General features: G+C 38.0%; 1 protein-coding gene across 1 annotated transcript; it reads left to right on the top strand.

Moving 5' to 3' along the window:
* Positions 1 to 6,834: 6,834 nt before the first annotated feature.
* On the top strand, positions 6,835 to 7,326 carry FERD3L (Fer3 like bHLH transcription factor; the record flags this gene model as incomplete). The annotated part of the gene is made up of 1 exon (XM_080665213.1): positions 6,835 to 7,326. One exon carries the CDS (start codon positions 6,835 to 6,837, stop codon positions 7,324 to 7,326), a length of 492 nt encoding a protein of 163 aa, XP_080521339.1.
* Between the last annotated feature and the right edge of the window lie 14,849 nt (positions 7,327 to 22,175).

The following is a 22,175-nucleotide window of genomic DNA, read 5'->3' as shown; positions in this document are numbered from 1 at the left end:
GAAGCAGAAGTGGGTTAGAAAGCTTTCAGACTGTGATACAGACATGACACATGTGAAAGGACATCAGTGAGGAAGCAAAACTGGGCAGAGAGAGAATGAGACTGTGAAGCAGATGTGACAACATCTCAGCCAATACAATGGGGAGTTACAGTGCAAAGGGAGGCGCCAGCTAACTGCTCTCCTCAAGCTGCATAGAGAAATATGAGCAGTGTGCATCCATAGATGCCACAGTTCCTTCTTTATACCACATGGACTCACCTGTCCAAGTGTGAAGTGTGAACGATAGTCTGGGTGCCACGATAGTCTCTTCTTGAGCAGAAATTTGGAAGAGGGAGAAGAGTAGAACCAACTCTAGCCCTATCACTGAAGTCCCTCCTGTGATTGCAATTGGTATTCCTTGTCTTCCTTTTCTACTCTCCATTCTAAATCCCTCCCTCCCTCAGCTATCAGCTGGGCTGGTCTTGGAGGCTTATCTAATGATGTACCTCAAGGCCTCTTTCCTGAAGTCTTAGTCTGGTAACACTATGCTCCTCACTCATAACGAGACAAGGGTGTGCCACAAGATGGGAGAGTGGATCACAACCCTGCCCCATAGGACCACACTGACCTCATCTCCTAAGTCTTCTTCCTTCCCTCAATTCTTTCTGTCTAGTGGCCTCTGTGATGTTCTTCCAGTATCCAGGCATCCTTCCTCCTTCTCTGAAATGTTGGTTCTCTCTGCCTGGACACTCTCACTTGATACTCACTTAATTCCCTTCCTATTACCTTCAAGTATTTATTCAAATATCACTTTCCAATCAAATTTGTACATGATAACCCCATTAAAAATAGCAATCTGCACCCAACTTTCAGCACTCGTGATCCCACTTACACTAAGCAGTTTTTTTTCATAGCACTTAACTCCCTCGACACAATAAAGAATTTCTTGTATTTTCTATCTTATTCATTGGTGGAAACCAAACTCCTAAGGCAATGCCACCAGGATCAGGCACATCATAGGCATTCAGTAAAAATGTGTTGAAAAAAATTGTATGCTTTTAATTTAGTGTAAAATAGGTGTAATGTACAATAGAATAACAGATTATAATGTGTATCTACTGATGCAAGTAGTACATTCATGTGTAACATTAATTTCATATTTAATTCCATCTTATTAAGTAGGAGTGTCTTTGAATATATTAGATTGAACCAAATTAAATGGCCCACTCTTTTAGATTAAAAAATGGTTTGATTTTTGGCACTTACATGTTTCAACTTAATACTAACATTTTCCCCATATCACAAATGAAGAGTATGATGGCAAAAACTTCTGAAAAATTATTAAATTGCAAAATCACACATACAGTGTTTAAACTCCAAATATACAAAGAACTTATGGATTTAAGGATGACTGTCAAACCTATAATATTTATTTCAAAGGAAATTCACTATTAAAATATAATACAGGAAATGAGAGGAATAAGGGAAATTATTTGGTGTAATAGTTTATAACATCCTGAGGGATATTGTTTCCTTTACACCTCTCTAATTTTCCACATTCTTTTCATAAAGAAGTGAAGAATTTGGAGGTGGTTCAAACAGCAACTAATGTAAGAACTAATATAATTGAAAATTTGGAAAATAGATTTGTTCTAAGGCTAACTTTCATATTAAGAGGAAAACCATTTCACATAAATAGGAAAAGCCCAAGATAAAAAAAAAAATGTATAACTAATTTTAAGCAGTTTTTATAAATAATACTTTAAAATAGATATAAAGTAGTGTATCTATCTGTTTAATCTTTCCTGCCAGCAGAAAACACACCACGGTAATAAGGAGAACTGGTATACACTGGAAGTACAATCTTTCTCACATATTAATCTGTATTTAAGAGGGACCGTTCTGCTCCATTAGACCACTCCAAGTCCGTTTCCTGTCACTCTGCCATCCCCAGCAGCTAGCCAACTACAGCATGAGAACTAAACTCTGCCTGCCACCTTCTTTTGTAAATAAAATTCTATTGGAACTCCAATACACTCACTCATTTATGTATTATTATGGCTGTTTTCACACCATGGTGGCAGAGTTGACCAGTTCTCACAGAGATGTAGTTTGGGAAACCTAAAATATTTACTCTCTGGTCCTTTACCAAAAAAGTTTATCCAACCCCTGGCATAGAGTGATGTCCTTGTCTACATGTCAATGCTAGCTCTCCACCAAAGTAGCCACATTCCAGGCTGTGGGAGAGGGCAAAAGACCAAGTGGAAGGCAAACGTTTTCATTTTCAAAAGGCCAACTTGAACTTGCACATTTCACGTCTCGTTGTCCCACTGGTGTGAATGTGGTGGGGGAGAAATGTGTCTTTTAAACTATGTGTGGGTGGGTCTGTCACTAAAAAGACCACGGGTAAGTGCATACTGGAGGACAATGAGCAATCTCTGCCACAGCTATCTATGCAGAAAGAAGGTGGTGTAGGTGGAAATGAGGGTGGAAAGGATAAGCCTCCTGAAGTAGCTGCCTTCTTTTTTGAATGAATGAATTTTGACAATGAGGAGCATATCACAAAGTGGAAGCCTGCTCTGTCCAGGAATTTTGCCTCTTCTTATTTCTAGTTACATGTAATTCACCCAGAGCTTCATTACACTAATATTTTACTTTATTTTATTTAATATATTTTATTGATTTTTTACAGAGTGGAAGGGAGAGGGATAGAGAGCTAGAAACATCGATGAGAGAGAAACATTGATCAGCTGCCTCCTGCACACCCCGCACTGGGGATGTGCCCGCAACCAAGGTACATGCCCTTGACCGGAATCGAACCTGGGACCCTTCAGTCCACAGGCCAATGCTCTATCCACTGAGCCAAACCGGTTAGGGCTACACTAATATTTTAAAGAGCAGATCATTTGTCATCAGGAAAATGCAAGTTAAAAGTACAATACACATCTTCAGAATGGCTTGAAAAAGCCAACTTTTGACAAGGATGGAAGCTAACGTTCTCACCAAAAATATGTACAATATCCATATCAATGCAATTTGTAATGTCTAAAAACTGGAAACTACTCAAATGCCCATCAACCGTGGAAGGTATATTCATAAAATGAATTACTATTCGGCAATGATAATCATATGCATAAATTTCATAAAAAGTTGAGTGAGAGACAAAAAGAGTACACAGAGTATGGTTTATTTTTATATAATGTGCAAACATTGGCTAAATTAATCTTAGAAGTCAGGAATAATACCTCAGAGAGTGGTACTTCGGAGAGTGGCTAGTGACTGGGTATGAGGATGTAGGGGAAGTTGAAATAGTCTCAAATGATACCCTTAAGATTGTTCTATTTTTCAGTATCTCTAATTTCAATAAAGCACTCTCTTGATTTGTGCACTAGTTTCCTGAGGATGTTTATTTTATAAAAATTAATTAAGCTGCATATATAACTGGTGAATTTTTAAATATATACTCAACTTTAAAAAAAAAGTCTATCTAAAATAGAAAAATAAAGTAGATGCATATGTATTTTTTTTAATTCTAAAATCAGCCATGGCCATAAACCACACATAATTTGACACTGACTAAGAAGAGGATACAGCCCCTTTTTTATGTCACCCAAAGGATTACTTCTTAGACCTTTCTCCCTACAAACATGACAAAAATCTACCTTTGTCCTATCTTATCGTTTTCCCTAAACTGCTTAATGATTCTGTAAGAATATAGAAAGGGGCATCAAAAAAGGGAGGTTAATACATTTGGGAGAGTTAAGTATTTGCTTTACCCTCTGAATACTTTTAAATCTACCTTTCTCTCCTTACTACTCAATTCCATCCTCCAGCCCCCTTAAGAGTTTCTGCTCAAATTATTCTTAGTCATTTGTTTTTTCTGCTTTGATTCTGGATACAAGAAAAGAGTATACACAAAATGTTGAATGTTTAATTGGGACCATCAATAGAGTTACAGAAGCAATAAATTAAGCAAAACTCTCATTTCAGGATCATTTCCTAACCATCTTGAGCAAAATTCATGGAGGGTTTATCAAACCCATTACAAAAGCCTCCATGTATGTAACTGAATAATTATAAATTAAAGGCCTAGAACTAAAAAGAGACAAATTTGAATTTGCCTCCTTTAATATTCAGTTGGGTTTTTGAAAAAATGTTTCTCTCTTAACTTTCAAATCTAGAAATGAAAATAATGGCTCCTTCCAATGGGATGAACTATTTTAAACCACTTAGTATTTTATACATTTAATACACGTATGTACATTTTCTGTGGAACCAAATATCCACAAACACATCTTTATATGAAGTGGATGCTTCAAAATAAACAGAGAAAATCAATTTCACTTGCTTCTTTTCCATAATTAATTACATTTATAAACAAAAAATATTCAATCATTATAACCTAATTTTAACATTTTTGCTTTAATTCTATTACCAGGATTAAAACCTTGTAAGATAAACTGAAATTATTGTGGTATAAACAGAAGTGTTTATCTTCTGATTTTATAAAAAAATTAAATAGAAAGTATTTTTAAACTATTGCTAAAGACATGCCTATTAAGACAATTTTACAAATTTCTCAGTATTTTAATGTTACTATTTGAAACTAATTATGCATGTTGATTCCATTAATTTTGCTACAATTTCTGTGTGATATAGTTGTTGAAGTATTCATTACCTTGGATAAAATCTAAAGAATTTTAGTCTAAGAAAAGTGGTTTTTAGTATCTCGTGATAGTGTCTGACACCTCTTTTATTAAATTTTAAATTTAAATTTTTGTCATTTCCTTTAATTACATATCCTATTTTATTTTGTTGTGGAACTAAAATCTCACCAGTTATTTAACCCACTTATGTATGCATATAAAAGGGAAATATAAGCCATGAAAAACATTTAACAACTAAAAAATCAACTATAAAATGTGTCCAACTATATAATAACACAAAGTTACACAAACGTTAGAAAGCATGTTACTGCTTCTCAGAACAACAATGAATTCTTCCATTTACTTATTCCTTAGCCATTGTTGAAATTCTAATTCATTTTTATTTTTCACTCTTCTCTTTGAAAGAAGTTTAGTAAAAACAAAATAGGCAATCATAATCAAAGATCTCTTTCTCATTAATACCTTTCAGGAAGTGTGGATTTCAATCTTCTCTGCTTGAGTTATTACAACAGAAGTTGGAGAGTGAAGAGTCAACACGGCAAGAAAAAAGAAAAGCAGTTAAAGGACAAAGAACAAGAGGGGCTCAGACACAAGTGGGTTAAAAAGGAGGGAAAAAGGAGAAGTCTAGATGGTACTGCTTTAATAATGGTGTCTGGGAGTGCATACTGGAAACCTAGGAAAGAGGGGAATTGAGCTTACCTGTTAGAAATAGGCCGTTTCTGGGAGCTGTCCAATGTACTAACTGAGCCGTCATAGTCACAACTTACCTCCTCAATAGGAATTGATGCACCTGGTAATTCGATTCTGTCTGGAACCAATGCGTCTCCTTGCTCATCTTTTTTATTTTTATATTTTGGCTATTTCTTCTAATAGGAAAAATAAACTCTTCTTTGTTAAAATATTAGAGATAATACACAGTCAGTAAAATTTCATTTTTGTTTTATTACATTTAAGTTTTCTTGTTCCTCTTAACAAAATGATTCAAGGGTAACAACAACAACAAAAACCGCCCATACACAGAATGAAAGGAAGTTTAGTTGTTGCTTTTAGATCCTGTAGGGCAGTACAGATCAATGAGGAAAATAAGCTAGATGGACATGTCGGGATTTTTCTTTCTTCACAAATACTGATCAGCAATTTAAAATGGGAAAGACTTCTCAACAGAGGCTGAGCCCATGGACCCATGGGTTTTCTAAAGGGCAAATCACATGTTTGAAAGGAGATTGAAGTTGTTTTGTTTGGGGGCGGGGAGGGTTTGCTTTGCCCCCCACGCTGGGATTATACACTAGAGCAAGCTCTGAGAAAATACACCGAGCCTCCCCTTGTCATTTGATTGCCCTCGTAACTTTTGCCCTCGAAGTAAAATCCTCTACTTTACATGAGTAGAAGATAAGGTCGGAAAAGGAAAGTCAAGTATCTGAATTGTTAGGCCGCGTAGGAGAAAACAGACTTTAGAAGCCAGGGTTGGTGACACGGCAGGAGAGATGTTTAAGATGCCCGAGGAGGCAAAAGCCGGTGCCAAGAGCGACTCCGGGGAATGCGCCCTGGGGCCCCCAGCCGTGCTTACTTAAGCTAATGGAAGATCTTGCCTTTCACCAAGCGCTGCACTGGGAGACCAGACAAACAGCTCCCCCTCGACCCCTGGCAGACAGGGCCCCTCTTCGGGACATCATTAAAACACTGGCTTCCTACTCCTGGGCAGCGCAGGGTGGCAAGATTCGGGACTCGGACTCCGAAGCCAGGGAGAAGCCAGAGAGGTGGAAAACAGCCTCGCTTTGACAAGCCAAATCTACAAGAAAGAGCCACGTGAGCTAAGGGGCCTGGAGAACATCAGCTGGCCGCAGGGCGAGGGGAGACACCAAAGGCACCGCAGGTAAGAGCGGGGGTAGCGGCCAAGAAGGAACTGTCCCAGGTGGCGCAGCGAAATGGATAGGCGACCGGGAGGCCTGTCTCGGTGAGCCTTCCGGGCCCGGTCCAGCTGTCTCCTTCCATCCGTTTCGAGAGGAGAGACGTCGCCATAGCCTCCCAGTCGGTGCGAGTAATCCTGTTACCAGCTTGGTTCTCAATATCACCGTCCCCGGACCCTTCGTGGTTGCCGTCGCATCAGCCTCAGGGCTGTCAGGCAGCCTGTCCCCCGTCTCGCCTCTCCCTGCGAGAAACCGATGAGACACAGGACCAAGAGGACTAGATGGCGGTCTCTCCGGAGGGCTGCGTGGACGCCGCGGTGCTGGACTTCGTCGCAGACCTGTCCCTCGCCTCCTCGGGGCACCCCCTCCTCTGCGACTTGGCGCCCGGGCTCCCCTTCGGGGACCGAGGCCTTGCGCTCCAGGAGGGACAAGCCAGGAGGCTGGCGCCTTTCGAGGAGGAGGATCCCGAAGAAGAGGAGGGTGAAGTAGAGGACGGGGAGGAGGAGGAGGAGGCGCACGGGAGGGGCGCCTCGCTGCTGGGCCGCCCCAGGAGGAAGAGGGTGATCACCTATGCCCAGCGCCAGGCCGCCAACATCCGCGAGAGGAAGCGCATGTTCAATCTCAACGAGGCTTTCGACCAGCTGCGCAGGAAGGTGCCCACGTTTGCCTACGAGAAGAGGCTGTCCCGGATCGAGACCCTGCGCCTGGCCATCGTCTACATCTCCTTCATGACGGAGCTCTTGGAGAGCTGCGAGAAGAAGGAGGCCTGCTGAGCCGCTCGGGGACGCACTCGCCGGCGCCCCCGCGCCCGGGCGAGCTGGAGCTTAAGGGCTTTCTGGACGCGGCAGCGGGTGCGGCCAAAAGGCCCGGAGGGACGCTTCGAGACCCAACATCTGGCCTTCGGAGCTCGGCTCGGGTTGTGACAGCCCCACGGCCCTCGCAGCGTGGATACCAACACGCTGGGGAGTGCTGGGCTGGGGCGGGCGGGCGGCGCCCGCGGGAACCCGGGAGGAAGACCGGGCCGTCGAGGCGCGCGCCCCGAAGCTCTTCTGCGGCCCGGTGGGTGGGATGCGAATCATCTCCGCAAACGGCAGACTTCGGGGGCTTCTGTGGAGTCCAATCTCTCTTTCTTGGCTTTTTATAAAAAAAAATAGAAATTAAAATAGAATTTTAATTTTTTATTTTTTTTTAACTTAAAAGTCTCCTGGCAGGCGCTCCGCTCAGGCCTGCACCCTTGGGGAGATCCGGGAGCGGGGACCCGGGAGGGGTGCTGGGTACGGGTCTCCGGAGAGGCCAAGGGGCTCCGTCTCCGGTCGGTTAATCAAGCTCCCAGGGAGACAACAAAAAGATGCGGGAGGAAGGGGAGTCGAGATGACACGCCACCTGGCCTCCGGGCCACGCCCCTCCCTCCTTCTACTAGCAACCCTGCTTGGGTCGTCCAGGAGCCCGGCGCTAGAACTCCGGGGGCGGGTGCGGGCAGCTCCTCCCCAGGCGCCCCAGGTGCTCCTGGGGGCGTCCGACGCCCCTGCCTTTGCAGCGGGCGATGCTTCCCGTCTCCTCACGTGTGTGTGTGTGTGTGTGTGTGTGTGTGTGTGTGTGTGTGTGTGTGTGTGTGTGTTGGGGGGGGGGGCGGAGGGGGGAGGAAGGGGTCCGCGGGGGCAAAGGGCGGGGTCTCCCCAAGCGCGGGGTCTCCCCAAGCGCAGCGTCTCCGGAGCGCGCACTTTTAAAGCAGGGAAGGTCGCTTTCCTTCTAGTCTCATCCAGGGACAGAGGAGGCAAAAAGTCCGAAGAGATGCATTCTTCCACTTCCCAAAAATGTGTGCAATGGAGATGCGGTTGAAGCAGGACCGTGCTGAGGGGCCAACTCCAGTTTGGACTCTGCCATTCTTTCTTCTGGGCGACCTGCTAAACGGAACTGGGGGGCGTTCAAATAAGAGTAAGTTTAAGTGAGGAGAGGAACGGGAGTGAAGAATGCCCACCTTACTGTACATTCAGTAACCCTAAAGGATAAATCCCCGTTTTCCAACACTTTTTGTTCTTCCCCTCCCCGTGTGCCACACACACACACACACACACACACACACACACACAGTCCCTATCATACTTTTAGAAATAAAATTCATACTTTTGGAAATATAATTAATATATTAAGGAGTAATATATACTCATCCTAGAAAGCTGGGAAAACAGAGGTTAACAGAAAGAAATAACATTTAAATCACTCCACGGTACCATAAAGCATGGTTACCTATATCCTTCTAGTCTTTTTTTAAAAAATATATACAGATGTAATTTCAATACATTTAACAAGTTTGAGACTTGTTTTGAGTACTGATCTTTTTCCACTCAGCATTATGGAATGAACACATTTCCTTTGACTTTAAATATGATCCAAATGTAATTTTAATTACTGTATTTTATTGTCATATTGATGTTTCACAACTTAACTCCAATTCTTTACAAGTGCATATTTAAAAAAATAAATGATGCAGAGACCATTCTTATCTCTGCCTATGATAATTTCCTAATATTAAATAGACATGGAATTTCTGCACCAAATGAACATTTAAGTTTGTGGCTACAAATGGCCAGATTGCCTCCCAGGTAGGTTCTGCCAGTTCCCACTCCCTCCAACCAGCATCGCAGGGATGCGCCTGTCTCTCAATGCCTTCATTTACAAGTTTTCCCAATTCTCCTGCCTATAGGCCCTGGATTAGTTCTGAAATGACCACCCTCCTAAAGGTGACTTCAAAAGGTGATTTTTTCCTTGGAGACTGTATCTTTTCACCTGGATTTTTCTACTTCTACTACAAGAACATGAGGATAAACAGGTAAAAGAAAAAAAGTGTAACCAGCTAAGACCAAACACCACCACCAGGCAGTGTTGTGAGATTTTCTCTTGTTGTTGTTCTCCAGCACCTTTGTTGAAAAAACCCTGCAATTTGGACGATGACCTCTATATCAGTTTTATAAAGTAAATTACTCATTTTATTTTCTATTTCTAGACATTTTTGCTACTAAGACTAGCATATTTGTATTTTAAAAGATAAATTGAAAATTACTCATTTCAATAGGTTAAAGGAAAAATAACTTTATCTCATCATCAAAACTGTGCTTCCCAACTTATAGAGTGCTAGTGGCTCTTTAGGGCCCTCATGTTTATCCAGTTATTCATTTATTCAATTAAAAATTGTGTTGATGTTTTACATATAGTGTGCATGGGTTCCAAATAGATTAAGTACCCTTTCTTCTCCCACTTAAAGTCCTGAAACCTAAACATCATTTAAAAAATAATCTGTAAGTTTTAAATAAGTAAAAAAAAAAAAAAAGGTTCAACTCTAGGAATCATTCACATTTTGTTGAAAGAACCAATTTTGAAAACCACGGTTTTTTATAACTGCAAAGGACCTCAAAATCATTGGATTCTGAAGAGTAAATACAGCCATCATCCTTAATCCTCTCCCTTGTTATGAACCATTGTTATATTCTCAACAAGCACATAATATCCTGCAGTAACATCTCTTCAGCATAGTAAAGAATGCCTGAAGAACATCCAAATTAACAGCTATTTTCCTGTTATTAATAGGAGTATGTTCACCATTCTTAAAACTGGTACAGCTTATAACTGCTTTGTTCTCTGTACGTTTTTAATATGTTTGGAAGCTGCTTTAAAATATGAAGTCTCAAGACATTTTTAGACCATTGTATTCATGGAATAATTTGAAGCCAAATAAGGATTAGAAACACAGAGAAATTGATAGATTTTATTTCCTTACACAAAATTATCCCTAGAGATAAGACAACATAATCTGCATTGTGACTATGAATCTATTACACCTCCATATCTCAACACTCAACTTTTCTAAGCAATGTGATAGTTTTTATTTTTCCCATGTTAGATCCACAAATTCAGTGTACTTTATAATACAATGGCTTTACAATATAAAACCTATGTTAAAATTGTTTTATCCTTTATCATCCCCTAAATCAACATTGATAGAAATATCCGTGGATATTGGTTTTACTTTTAATAAAATTTGCTATTAGAGAGAGAGAGAGAGAGAGAGAGAGAGAGAGAGAGAGAGAGAAAGAGATTTGTTGTTCCACTTATTTATGCATTCATTGGCTGATTCTCATATGTGCCCAGACCCAGGACTGAACCCACAACCTTGGTGTTTCCAGATGATGCTCTAACCAATTAGCTACCCGGCCAGGGTGACATTGGTTTTTCAATACCTTCTACCAGTTAAAAAAAAATCCTAATGGTGTCAATTACTTATGAAAAATTATAATAATTAGTTTTAGAAATCTTAAAGTTATTTGGACACTTGGAATGTATCATTTTAGATGTTCTTGGAGTCAATTTATTTATACACTCTTTGCTGACTGAAAACTGCTTTTTGGTCTCAAACTGAGTTCCCCATAACTATCAGGTTACTATTAGTATTCAGACATGTAAACCAAAAAAGGATCTAAATGAAATCATATTTGGAAGACATAATCAGGCTTTCCAAGGAAAGTAAAAATAATCAGAAGCCTTTGCCATCAACAGGCAGTCATTCAGGCTGATCATCGTTTACAGTTGCCCAATGTGAAAGCAGATTTTGGCAAAATGAGCACTGGAAATTGAACCAAATATTATGCTAGCATGCATGAACATACAATTAAGATCCTTGGGTTGGTGTTTATTATTGCATTTGTCAGCATTCCCATTATAAAAACACTATTGTGGAAGATTTATAACATGGCTATAAAAATTCTGAGTTGAAACTCGATAAGCCAGTTTAATAAAACTTTTTTTTTTGTAATTACAAATCTCAAAAAAAAGTAACTAAGACACTTTACATTTTATAAGTGAGGTTCCAAAATGTACCTGTAACTTTAAAGAACAAGATAGTCTATTTAATACAAAATGTAAATTAGATAATTTAATTTTAATCAAAAATAGCTGGCAGATTAATAATTAATTTTAAATAAAAAATCTACTTTTTATAGGGTGATATTTCATTAAAATATATTTAAATGTTTTAGAAAAGTGTTGACGTTTTGGTATATATCTGTATCTTTGGCCCAACTTCATTCCAAGGTTCCTGAACTTTGCCAACATTTTGGGTGAAGTTAGGCCCAAATTCTGGTCAGTGCCCTGTCTTCCTGTGAATGCCGGACTAAAAAAGGTTACAAAACAAGAGTCAGCAGTTCTGACCATTTTGTTTTGAATTTGGGGTTTCTTTGAATCCAAAGCTCAAAACCAAACCTGGCCAACGAGAAGAAGGAAAGGAAAGAAGCAATGCAAACTGACAGGAATAAAATACCAGAAAGATGGAAAAACTTCTTCAAGTCTCTAGAAACCAAAGCTTATAAGTTACCGCAACTTTCTCTGTGACACCAAATTTTAGTACTGTGCTTAAAATACACTCTGTAAAGAAGTATAAGGAATAGAACGGAATGCATAGAACAGTATGAAAGTATTTTAAAACACTCTTTACGGCTAATATTTGGTAGAATTAAAGAACCTTTAATATTAGTGAAATCAATAGTTTGGTGAATATTACAGTATAGAAATTATCATAATAAAATATCTTACAGTTACTCAGTTCTTTGTTGTTTTCAAAGCACCATTCATGTACTTTCTCTCATTTGATCATCCCAACTAGATTTCAAGAGGATCTAGAGCCTCAATTAAATTGAGTGATCAGTGTACCTTCTTAAAAATTCATTCACTCATTGAAATCAGCATGATATTGAGATTCCTAAAAAGGACCCATGGTCACATATAATAAGCAGCACATGACTTTGAAAGATATTGCCTTCAAAGATCAAAAGCACCTTAGCACACTCTGTGGATGATAAATTATACAAAAGTCTGGTATGGTCTGGCTCCCTCAAAGGCCACATTTTACAACCTTCTATTTAGGGCTCTATGAAGGCGATTTCCACCTGCAGCCAGCAAATGTAGATGACCTCAAAGCAGCTGTTAAAGACAGCTTTTTATGCTATCCAGTCTTCAAAAGGGAAATATCTATGAGATATGGAAATAGATCAAACAGTTGGTGAACAATAAAATGCAGAGACATCATATAAACATGTTTGAATGAATCAATATGATTATACAATTATTTTACTGTAGATAATTTTTTATTTCTTCAAAACAATAATATCACAAGTTATATTTGTTACTAATCAGTTCTTGAATATATTTAGTCCTATAATTTAGTAAAATGTTGACTAATTTAATACCATAGTTTAGTGAAATGTTGGAGAAACTAGAAATGGGCTCAAATAGAACCAAGTAATTGGATTATTAGTTCTGGATAAAATAATACCTATGATAATTAGTAGTAATATCTATATATACTGTATTGCTCACTTACATGAAAGCACATGTTCTAAATGCTGTGTTTAGTTCTTTACATGACTATTAAATTTCTCATAACTTTAGCATATTAATATCTTCATATTATTACCCTCATAAAGATGAGGACACTACCGAATAGAGAAGTTAAATAATTCCCAAGCTCAGTCAGCTAATAAATAGTGAAGCTAAGATTGACACCCAGTGAAGAATCTCAGAGACCAAATTCTTGGGGTTATTTGTAAATGATTATATGATTATTATACTTAAGAAGAAATTATGTGAAAATGAGTATTCTTTATTTTTACTGAGGATCTTAGAAACATGGGCATGGGCTTTTCGTATACCAGAAGGATATAGTCTCTGAAATAAAACCCAGGAAGATGGACTTGAAGAAGCCTTGAAACAATGTTCTATGGAAATTTTGAGGCCACAACTTTCTTTTGATGAACACGTGCTTATAAAACACAAGCTTTGGAATTGACAGAAGTGGGTCTCAATCATAAATACATCACATAATACTACGGAAGCTGGTACAACTTACTTAACCTTATTGACCCTCAGTTTCTTCATCTTTAAAATAAGGATAATAATATTTATCTGATAGGGCTGTTATGAGGATTGACTTAAATATGTATGCAGAAAAAATTGATGTATAGTGAGCACTCAGTAAATGGTACACTATTAGAATACACATTATCATCATTATCATTATTGTTATTATTATATCCCTTCAAAATCTATGGCAATGAAGACTCTACAAACAATGGTAATAGGTAAAAGCATGAAATACTACAGAAAGATCAGCACTCATTTATAATGCTTTTAAATAAACTGAAAAAATTAAAATAGATTGTTTTATTCCCCAATAGTTTTTATGACTAGAATACTTGACTGCCAGAAGTTAGTCCTGGTATACACATTTTACTAAGTGGAACAACGCACCCCCAACTGATGAACACAGAGATCAAAATTCCCTCATGTAACCTGCTACCATAAAGCACATATATTAAAAACAAGTGGTAGGTAAGTAACTTTAAATCTGGGAAAAAAAAGATCTGAATTCATTCAGAGAGAAGTTCTATTTTGTGAGCAGCCCAGATATTATATTTAAGTACATGTTTTCCAAATTACTGTACATTTATTCAAATCAGGTAATTCCTGATGAAATAAGTACATATCTTAATTGCAATGGTGGTTGCACTAATCTACATATGTGATAGAAAGTCATAGAACTAAGGCTTTTTACACCAATGACAATTTCCCAGTTTTGATATCTATATATATAAAAGGCTAATATGTGAAGTGTCCCCTCAGGAGTTCGACTGGGAGACCAGGAGTTCGATCACTAGCTATGACGTGCGCTGACCACCACAGGGAGGCACAGAATGAAGGAAGGCCCCAGCCAGCAGCTGGAAGGCCCCAATTGGCCCTGATTGCTGGCCAGGCCTAGGGACCCTACCCATGAACAAAATTTCATGCACCAGGCCTCTAGTTGTACTATAATGTGTAAGAAGGAACTAGTGAAGGAAACTGAGAGAAAGGAACACAGAACCTCTCTGTACCATCTTTGCAATGTCCTGTAATCTATAATTATTTCAAAATAAAGAGTGAAAAAAATAAGATAATAACTATGACATTCCTTTGAACCAATAAAGCATCTTACAAATATATATTATTAATTTTAGGGAGACGTTCACGTATACTTGATTCATGCCATGTTCTAAAATTTTTCTTCAAGTATTTCATGAATATAAAACCAAGCTTTATGCATGGTATTATGTGGATAAAAATAAAAATCAGGCCCTAACTGGTTTGGCTCAGTGGATAGAACGTCAGCCTGTGGACTGAAGGGTCCCAGGTTCGATTCTGGTCAAGGGCATGTACCTTAGTTGCAGGCATATCCCCAGCAGGGGGTGTGCAGGAGGCAGCTATTTGATGTTTCTCTCTCACCGATGTTTCTAACTCTCTATCCCTCTCCCTTCCACTCTGTAAAAAAATCAATAAAATATATTAAAAATAAATAAATAAATAAATAAAATCAGGATTCAACCCCTAAAGGACATAGCCAAGCACAGAGTGTCTGATTCTGGGTCCCTTGGTTCATTAAATTTATTGTGGTGACATTGGTTAGTAAGAGTATATAGGTTTCAAGTGTACATTTCTATGATCCATCATCTGTATATTACATTATGTGCCCACCACTGAAAGTCCTCTTTTGTCACCATATATTTGGCCCCCTTTACTCTTTACTACCCCCATCCCCCCTTTTCCTCTGTCAACCAACATACCATGGTCTGTGTCTATGAGTTTCTGTGTCCCACATATGAATGAAATCATAGGGTTCTTTACTTTTTCTGACTTATTTCGCTTAGCATGGGATTCTCAAGATCCATCCATGCTGACATTCTTGGAAAAAGGCATTCTTAAGTATGGATTTGTAGTGTTGGAGGATCTTCACATCTTAATTCTCCTATTTACTAAATTAGATAACTCACTTAAAACATCTGGGCTTCAGTACCTACCCTGATCTAGAAAATGGAGCAATAAACACAGGGTTATTTAAAATATCAGAAGAGATCCTATGAAATGCTTAGTACAGGGCCTCACACAAAGTAATACTCAGCCAATGTTGTTGTTTATGCTAGCTCAATGTTATACAGAGCAAAATGACAATTCAGGCTCTCAGAAGGGCTCGTGAAAACTCACCAAAAAAAAAAAAAAAAAAAAAGCGATATTTGATCGTCTTTCCTGCTTTTCCTAAACAGAATCAGAGACTTACATAGCATGGTATTTGAGACCAATTTAAGCTGTTGTCCTAGTAACATATTTTTGTTTAATATTGGTTTTAAAACACAGCCGAAACCAGTTTGGCTCAGTGGATAGAGCATCGGACAGCGGACTGAAGGGTCCCGGGTTCGATTCCGGTCAAGGGCATGTACCTTGGTTGCGGGCACATCCCCAGTGGGAGGTGTGCAGGAGGCAGCTGATCGATGTTTCTCTCTCATCGATGTTTCTAGCTCTCTATCCCTCTCCCTTGCTCTCTGTAAAATATCAATAAAATATATTATAAAAAAACACACACACAGATATTTAAAGGTAAGACTTCTGATCTATGACATATGTAACCACTCTAAACCCTGCATTCCTAAAACAATCTGTAAAATTTGCATATAAAGCTCTTTATATGAAAAAGTGATACCTCACTTGGTAAATCCTCTAGGAATTTCCATTTGAGCAAACTCATCTTGAAAGCTAAGGTGCTGGTGATAGTAAGTGGCAAGTCGGACTGCCCTACCAAGCCTTGATCTAGGCCAACATGAAATCTAAACACCCACTAAGCCCAGTAGACTGGGGATGGGGTAGCAAGGCTCATGCTTTGTTTTAGGTTCCCAAGAGACATAAGAATCCCTGTGCACCCAAGAAGGGTAAGTGGCTGCCGCCTGCCTCCGACAGAAAGCAATCAGCGAGGAAAAGAGAATAGGCTCCTCTTTGGAGCAGCAGAGAGGGAAGCTGAATCCCAAAGTGCATCCTTGGGCATATTTTGGCACCTGGCCTTATCCTCTGCATGCACACAGATTTCTTTTTTTTTTCATTCTGACATTAGTAGGTTTATACAAAATCTCTGAAGAGTGGTGTATTCTTTGGCCTAGATTTATTTACAACTGAAATATCAACTTTTGAAAAGATAAAGTCGGCCTTAACGCATACATAATTTCTCAACATTTAAAAAAATGGATGCCCTAGCTGGTTTGGCTCAGTGGATAGAGCGTCGGCCTGCAGACTCAAGGGTCCCAGGTTCGATTCCGGTCAAGGGCATGTACCTTGGTTGCGGGCACATCCCCAGTAGGGGGTGGGCAGGAGGCAGCTGATTGGTGTTTCTCTCTCATTGATGTTTCTAACTCTCTATCCCTCTCCCTTCCTCTCTGTAAAAAATCAATAAAATATATTTTAAAAAATGGATAATTTTTCATACCTACTATTTTTATGATAATTGTTCCTCCTTGCATGGAAAGTCAAAAGAATACTTATTAAATCCTTGTCCCTTTAAAATGCTTTGATTCAACTTCAAGTGGCTTGGGAATGGATAGTAATGGACGTTCTGAAATGTATTAAAATTTTTCTGACTTGGGAAACATACCCAATTTCAAATATTCTCTCCATGGGTTCATATTTTTGACCAAAAATGTGGTGACTATAGTTAACAAGCATTTGACAAGTAGTGGTTTTGTTAATTGTAGACCTTATTGAACACGCCACACCAGTTCTTTCATCACTATTCATTTGCCTAATCTCACCAAAGCCTATTACAATTAGAGCACATGAGTTCAGTTAAAAAAACATATATAGTATACCACTTTATTTCAAGATGACACAACCACAAATAAAATTTCATACCCTTATTAGTGTACTACATTTCATCAAATTCCATCAACTGCTTCTAAAATTAACTTGAAACAGGCTGAAAATGCCCAGAACTCAGAGCATTACACAAGAAAACACAACTAAAACCTTCCCAAATTATACCCACATGAAAACATGCACATACCTCAATCCATGCTTCAGGGTTCTTACCCTAGACATCTCAGAATTTCTACTTCTACAGTTATAACCCCTCTTTACATTGTATGATTCACATATATGCAAACTTGCATACATGTAAAAGTTTTTGCATCAGAATACCTTCACATACATTTTAGCATGGATGTTACATATGTAAATTTTTTACTCATAGCTCAAACTTTTAAAACTTTTTATTTTTCTTCCCTTTCCTCCATACTTTGGTAGTTTCACCCTTTTTTACTAAGGGGCATCTCTTTCTTGAACACTTCCCATGTCATAATATTAATGATTGTTGAACATTCCCATTTTTTGCCACTAGAATTTAAGTATCATTGTTCTTAAATACATGGAAAACAAGTCCCCAAATTACTCCATCTCTTGATTTAGCATTAAGCTTACATAAGTATATCAGGCCTGAATATAATTACTAAGACCAGCAGCCAGTCAATTTTAGAAAAGAAAGTGTCTGGAATTGCCATTCGGGAAACCTACAGAACACATATTGATTAGATGAGGGTCACTGACTCAATGAGAAAAACAGAATTTTCCCTCGGAGCAGAACTGCTTCCTCTTGGAGAGCTTCAAGAGTATCTGAAGTTAAAAAAAAAAAAAAAAAAAAAAAGAGTATCTGGAGTTTAGGCAATTTACCACATCAAGAAAGAAGTTAGAAAAGATTCAAGAATGTTCTCTGAACCTTGGCTCCGGTTGGGAAGATCTAAGCCATATTTTACATTAGGACATCATGTGGGTTCTTAAAGCTTGCTTGCAGAAATTTAACTGGTAGGAATTTACCTAAGGAAATAATGAAGACTATGTACAAAGATTAAATGACAAAATATGTATCTCAGTCTTGTTAATAATACCTAAATATAGAAAACAGCCTAGATGTCTACAAATGTGAGTCCTTATTTTAAATTGTTGCAGTTGTTAAAAAGATGATATACAAAATAGTTTGTGCTGAGGAAAGAGGTTTCAATAAATGAAAAGTAAAAAGAGTATTTTATAAATCAATATGTTAGACATGATTTCATTTCTGTTTCCTATGGGAATGTGTGTAAATATATATAGGTATGTATGCCTATCTTTGTGTCTATAAATATAGGGTGCCCTGCAAAATGTACACACACACTTTGAATAATTATAGTCAGTGTTTATTAAAATACATTTCCTTTTCAAAATTGAGCTGTCAGCTGTTAAAGTATCTATACATTTTTGGGACACCCTGTATAAATGTTCATTTTACATATGCTATAGGGGAACTGGTCATTTTTGTACTTGTTTGTATTCTTACAGTTTTCTACCATCCCCCTTGGGTTAGAAAAATAATAAAATTATTTTAAAGCAAGTGGGACTACATCAAACTAAAAAGCTTTACCGCACAGCAAAAGAAACCACCAACAGGATGAAATGGCAACCTATGGAATGGGAGAAAATATTTGCAAACCATCTATAAGAGGTTAACATCCAAAATGTACAATATCCAAAATAACTCAATAGCAAAAACACAAATAATCTGATTTTAAAATGAGCAAAGGATCTGAATAGACATTTTTCCAAAGACATACAAATGGCCAATAGGTATATGAAAAGATGCTCAACGTCACTAGTTATCAGAGAAATGTAAATCAAAAGCACAGTGAGATATCATCTTGCACTGTTATAATGGCTAACATAAAAAAGATGAGAGAGAAGTATGGGTTAGGATGTCAAGAAAGGGGAATCCTTACACATTTGAGTAGAAATATAAATTGATACAGCCACTGTGGTAAATACTTTGAAGATTCCTCAAAATATTCAGATAAAACTATGATATGATCCAACAATTCCATGTCTCAGTGGAAATGAATACCTGAAGGCAATGAAATCAGTCATAAATAATTTCATATCAGAGGTATCTGTACCCTGCCATATTCATTGCAGCATTATTCACAATAGCCAAGACATGAAAACAACCTAGTATCTATCAATGGATGAATGGATAAATAAAACGTAGAATATACACACAATGAAATATTTAAGCCATAAAAAGAAGAAAACCCTGCCTTTTGCAATGAAATGGATGGACCTTGAGGGCATTATGCTAAGTGAAGTAAGTCAGACAGAGAAAGACAAATACTGTATGTTCTCAGGTATATGTGGAATCTAAAAATGTACAGCTTATTGCCCTGGCTGATTTAGCTCAGTGTCTAGACCATGAGCCTGCAGACTGAAGGGTCCTGAGCTCGATTCTGGTCAGGGGCACATGCCCAGGTTGCGGACTTGATCGCCAGTGCGGAGTGTGCAGTAGGCAGCCAATCAATGATTCCCTCTCATCACGAATGTTTCTATCTCTCTCTCCCTCTCCCTTCCTCTCCGAAATCAATAAAAATATATATTTTTAAAAAGTAACAATAAAAAATATTTTTAAAAATGAGCAGCTTATAAAAATAGCATAGAATGGTGGTTGCCAGGGGTTGTGGGTGGAAGATACAGGAAGATATTGGTTAAAGGGTACTTCCAGTTATCAGATGAATAAGTTCTGAGGGTCTATGCATGCATGGCGATGATAGTTAACAATACTGTACTACATACTTGAAAGCTGCTAATAGATCTTACATGTTATCACCATAAAAATGAAGAAAATAAAATTATTTTAAATTAAAAATAGCAACACAACAATGCAAATTGTGAGTTGTGCTCTTAGTTGTATGGCAGGATGCTGGTGAAAACTCTTGCTTTCTTTAAAACATTTAAATTAGGTATTTAACATGCTTATAAATACCATTCTGTCATTTCTTTGGATCCTAGGAGCAGACCATACAAGCATCTTACAAGCCCATCTTGTGATTCTTTCAGATTACTGCCCTTCTCTCCCTGAAAGGATATCTAGTGACAGACTTCTAACAGCCTCCATTAGCTTCCGCGTTTTTGTATTGTTTAATATGAATGAAATAACTGCATTTTGGTAGAATATTGATTTTCATTTACAAACTTATCCTCATTAAAACAAGTATTTTGACAGTCCACCCAAATGAGAAGTTAAAATTAATTATAAAGAGAAGGATTAAATCTACAACAGAGCCCTAACCAGTTTGGCTCAGTGGATAGAGCGTCGGCCTGTGGACTGAAAGGTCCCAGGTTTGATTCCAGTCAAGGGCATGTACCTTGGTTGCAGGCACATCCCCAGTAGGAGATGTGCAGGAGGCAGCTGATCAATGTTTCTCTCCCATGGATGTTTCTAACTCTCTATTCCTCTCCCTTCCTCTCTGTAAAAAATCAATAAAATATATTTTTTAAAAATCTACAACAGAAAGTTAAAAATTAAAAGGAAAATTACTTAGCAAATTTGCACTTTAATTTCATTGATACTGAAATTGAAATTTTAACAATGTGAGGTGTTCCTTCTTAAACACATCTGAGTTCACCTGTAACTTTACACAGACACACACACACACACACACACACACACACACACCTAATAAAAATAGGTACAGTAAACTATACTACTGCTAAGACATTTATTGCCTGGTCAGGAATACACTTCAAATTTCTAATGAAATTTGTGGTTTTTAAACTACCACAGTTTTGCTTCCTATTTAGCTCTAGGGGGCTACAATGTGTGTAGTGTGCTTGTGTACGTGCATTTGCATGGGGCCCCGTGTGGTGTGTGTGTGTGTGTGTGTGTGTGTGTGTGTGTGTGTGTGTGTGTGTGTAGGTACATAGAGACTGTGTAACATTAATATTTACTTCATTTTTAAAGGCTACAAATAGAATCCGATAAATGCACTCATAAACAAAATCTTTACATATTCACTTTCACATATTCATATGCATTATTTGTTTTCACAGTTTTCATATTCATGGTTTGAAAACTGCCATAAACCAAAAGGAAAAAAATACACAATTACATTTCTAACATAATTTCAAAATATTTAAAACCATCACTGCTTTTAATAACTTTTATTGTTTCTAACATGTGACATTTTATTCCCATTAGCAATAACAGATGTCTAAGGCATTAAAAAGGAAAGTCCTGCACACGTGTTGAAATAGAGGACTTTACTGAAAGGTAAGCATGTGCTTTGATTTATATTAGCCAAAATTTAGATACTGTACTTGGTGCTATTTCAGGAAATGAAAAGGTGAGGAAACTGTTATATATCAGTAAACCAGAGCAAAGTCTCCATAGAAACCAGAACAGTTTCTGTGGGAGCCACTTAAGCTAAATTAATACCTAGAATATGCTCATATTAGCCCCTAGGGAGCTAATTTGAACAAAACCAAACCCTTTCTATTGATTCATGAATGTTACATAGTATTTACAATTCTTCCTTGTTCTCATTTCATTGTAAAAAATTAATTGGCCATCGAGTCTATGAAAATTTGGGTGAATTCTAAAGAGAAATGATCACAAAAAAATAAGTGTTTATTTACTCTTCCTTAACTCCATTACTTCACTACTAGTCAAAAGAAACATAAAGGACAAAATAAAAAGTAATGACTGATAAATTCAATTTTATTTGTTTAGCTGGTTTTTTGCCTCCACTTTCATAGGCACCTTCTCTCCTATATTCCATGGTTTCAATTTATACCATCCTTCAAATAGTACATCTGTTGCTACTGTGATGGCTTCTGGTTCATGCAATTTGTATTATGTTCCCCTACTCCCATTTTCTTTGCTCTATGATCACAGAGTGTGTAAGAACTAGTTCTTTGCACAAAAATTGGG

The sequence above is a fragment of the Plecotus auritus genome (genome assembly GCF_963455305.1).
Source record: "Plecotus auritus genome assembly, chromosome: 4".
In the NCBI taxonomy this organism is placed as follows: domain Eukaryota; kingdom Metazoa; phylum Chordata; class Mammalia; order Chiroptera; family Vespertilionidae; genus Plecotus; species Plecotus auritus.
This window is presented reverse-complemented; position numbering and strand designations above follow the sequence as displayed.